This window comes from Oratosquilla oratoria, unplaced genomic scaffold, assembly GCF_046742065.1.
Source record: "Oratosquilla oratoria isolate Oo_2021 unplaced genomic scaffold, ASM4674206v1 SCAFFOLD54, whole genome shotgun sequence".
NCBI lineage: Eukaryota > Metazoa > Arthropoda > Malacostraca > Stomatopoda > Squillidae > Oratosquilla > Oratosquilla oratoria.
In genome coordinates this window covers 1,007,501-1,010,767 of record NW_027467718.1, presented here as the reverse complement: position 1 = coordinate 1,010,767, position 3,267 = coordinate 1,007,501, and the positions used below count along the sequence as shown (strand labels likewise).

The 3,267-nt window shown below is 39.3% G+C and overlaps 2 protein-coding genes across 2 annotated transcripts in view; both read left to right on the top strand.

Annotated features, from left to right (window-relative positions):
- The first annotated feature begins 983 nt into the window (after nucleotides 1-983).
- LOC143023663 (uncharacterized) lies at nucleotides 984-2,543 on the top strand. The gene has a single exon (XM_076182267.1). It carries the CDS (start codon nucleotides 984-986, stop codon nucleotides 2,541-2,543), a length of 1,560 nt encoding a protein of 519 aa, XP_076038382.1.
- An 86-nt stretch (nucleotides 2,544-2,629) lies between these two features.
- LOC143023662 (uncharacterized) overlaps nucleotides 2,630-3,267 on the top strand; it is a 744-nt gene continuing 106 nt past the window's right edge. Inside the window, exon 1 of the mRNA XM_076182266.1 lies at nucleotides 2,630-3,267. This exon is cut by the window's right edge and continues 106 nt beyond it. Coding sequence (XP_076038381.1) covers nucleotides 2,630-3,267 — 638 coding nt within the window.

Here is a 3,267-nt window from a genome sequence, read left to right as displayed (position 1 = left end):
AAAGAAAAAGGAGGAAACAGCAAAAATAGTAGCAAGAAATAAAGTAGTTAGAACTCTTCTTAACGAAAAGGCAATACGTGTATTTTCAGAGGAAGAAGAAAAAATTCTCGACGAAATGCGGGAAGAACGTATGGAGCGACACAGAAAGAAGCCAGATATGGATCCGCGTGAAGCGCTTGACATTAAGTATATAGGGGCTCTCCGTGAAACTGACCAAAAAGGAGTTTCTGAGCATTCCGTTGGTAGAATCGGTGATTTTTAGATAATTTTGTTGGATTCAACCTGTTGTTTTCTTTCACGTCATTTTCAACGTCCAATAACAATCTAAGTTTGTCAGATTCACCTCTTTGTTATAAAATCGAAGGTAAAATATACCATAAAATTGGTTTCTTGAAACCTAACTTATTACTAGAGGATAACGAGAAAATACGAGAAGCGGCAAAACCATTTTGGAAATCGAGTAATTCGTTCATAGACTTATACTTCTATCACACTAAAGATCAGCAAATTAAGTTGCGTTCTAATACGATGAAGGACAAAGAAGCTTTTAAAAGAAGCAAGAATGACAACACAAGAAAACGCCGAGCAAGAGAAGAAAAAGAAGTGTCTGACAACGAGTCAATAATAACCCAGGTTTAAGACTACATGACGGTAAATAACGTGTGTCTTTCGGGAATGCTGAAAGAAATAGTCTGCGAAATCGCTCATACAAGCTCACGTTAAACAACACGGAAACGTCCCTGACATGACAATAACTCTCAAAACAGCCGAAAATGTGAATACGCGAGAGCATAAAGGTGTTTATCATCTACCTTCTTCCTCCTCAGAAGTTGGAGGAATTGTTAATCTTGGCCCTTCTAGAGATCCATTGATGATAACAATTCAAAATTTCTCACGAGGTTTGTTGAACACACCAATTATTTTTACGACATTTTCCAGTACCCGCTATTGTTTCCTAACGGAGACGCGGGTACTCTTATAAAATGAAGAAGCAGGGTAAAGCTGGAAAGGAAGTTGGAACTTACAATCGGCTATCAGCTTCCATGTATTATTCGTCTTTATACATGGAGAGAGATGGAGTTTTCAATTACTTGACAAAGGGAAGAAGGCTTTTTCAGCAATTCGTAGTGGATAACTATGTGAAAATTGAAAGTAACAAGTTGTCCTACTTGCAACAGAATCAGAAGCAAATCAGAAGAGAACGTGCAGACATTTTGCGTGGAGAAGACGCAAAAGAGTCGGGACAAAGGGTCATTATTCCCGCAACGTTTGTCGGAGGACCACGATACATAAAGCAACGTCAACAAGATGCTCTTGCATTTGTCACGCATTACGGTTCTCCAGACTTTTTCATCACTTTCACAATGAATCCTCAATGGGAGGAAATACAATTGGCAATGAACCAAACAGGTTCTTTTAAAACTCAATCATATGATCGTCCCGATTTGGTTAGTTGGATTTTCAAGTTGAAAGTTGATAGCCTAATGGACGATTTGACCAAGAAACATATTTTTGGACGTGTGAAGGCTAACCTTTACAGTATTGAATGGCAGAAGAGAGGTCTTCCTCATGTTCACATCTTGCTGTGGAAGGAACAGCGGGTAACCGCGGATTTGGTTGAAAAGCTTATTTCATCAGAAATACCCGATGAGAAAACTGAACCTAGACTTCATGGAATTGTCACAAAATGCACGATTCACGGTCCCTGTAAAGGTTATGATGAGTCAAATTTGTGTTGTCGTCAGGGGAAAAACAATAAAGGAGAAACATGTGGTAAAGGTTTCCCTAAAACGTGTAGAAAGGATCTACTTTTTGGAAACAATGGATACCCGCTGTACAAGAGAAGATCCATCGGTGAAGGCGGACATTCTTTCACGCGAAATATAAAGGGCAAGAAAGTTACTATAGACAACTCATGGGTTGTGCCATACAACCCGTATCTATGCTTGAAGTATAATGCTCACATCAACGTAGAATGTTCCAACTCCATCAAGTGTATAGCCTATGTCACAAAGTACGTAAATAAGGGATGCGATCGCATACTGTTCACAAAGTCAACCGACGAAGGGGCTGTAAACGAAATTAAAAATTTCCAAGAGGCAAGATATGTAAACGCTAATGAAGCAACTTGGAAAATATTCAAGTTCGCTATCCATAAAAGTTTTCCAGCTGTAACTACTCTTGACTTACACTTGGAAGGAGAAAATGAAGTCTTCTATTCGGAAGATTCTTCAGCGAGAGAAATCGATAGAAGAACTAAGAAAGATACTCAGCTGACAGCGTTTTTCAAATTATGTTCGGAAAGTGAATTCACAGCTAAATTATACTATCACGAGATCCCAAATCACTTCTCTTACGACGAAAAGTTTGCTATGTGGATCGAACGGAAAACGTGTACATCTTCACTTGGACGCATTCGAGCAGTGACGAGCAAAGCAGTTGAACTGTTTTACTTGGTCCCACATCTTTCAAAGATCTTCGAACTGTCGACGGTCAAGCATATTCTTCCAATAGAGAAGCAGTCAAAGCGATGGGTCTCCTAAACGATGAAGAAACATGGAAACATACAATAATGGAAATAATTAACCACACTAATGACCGAAAACAACTAAGAGAGACTTATGTGAGCATGTTGGTTTTTTCAGATTTGGAAGATCAATCAGGAATCTGGGAAGAGACCAAAGATTTGTTCGCCAGTGATTTTCTGTATCACCACAAGTTAACCGAGTACAACGATGAAATTTATTTGGACGCTTTAGACGATATACAAGAACATGTGTGGAATTGTGGAGGTGGAAAAATCACCCAGTATGGGCTTCCACCTTCTAGAGATGGTGAAAAAACATCAAATGTTATTCGCAGAGAAAAGTCCTATAACAAAGAAAGTTTACAGAAAAATGTGAACGAAAAAATGTCACTTTTAAACGACAAGCAGAGACACTGTTACGACGTTGTGATGTCTCGGATCAAGAACGGTTGTATCTTCAATAGTAATGGAATTTTCTTGAACGCCCCAGGTGGCACTGGAAAATCTTTCGTCTTAAACATGCTGTTAGATTCTGTTCGCTCCCAGGGGAAAATAGCTTTGGCTGTTGCCTCTTCGGGTATCGCTGCTACAGCTTTACATGGAGGGCGAACAGCCCACAACATGTTCAAAATTCCTCTAATGGAATATAATGAAATTCGCACCTGCGGTATCAAGAAAAATTCTGAGCTAGCAAGGTTACTGCAGATGACGTCTTTAATTGTTTGGGATGAAGTAGTGAT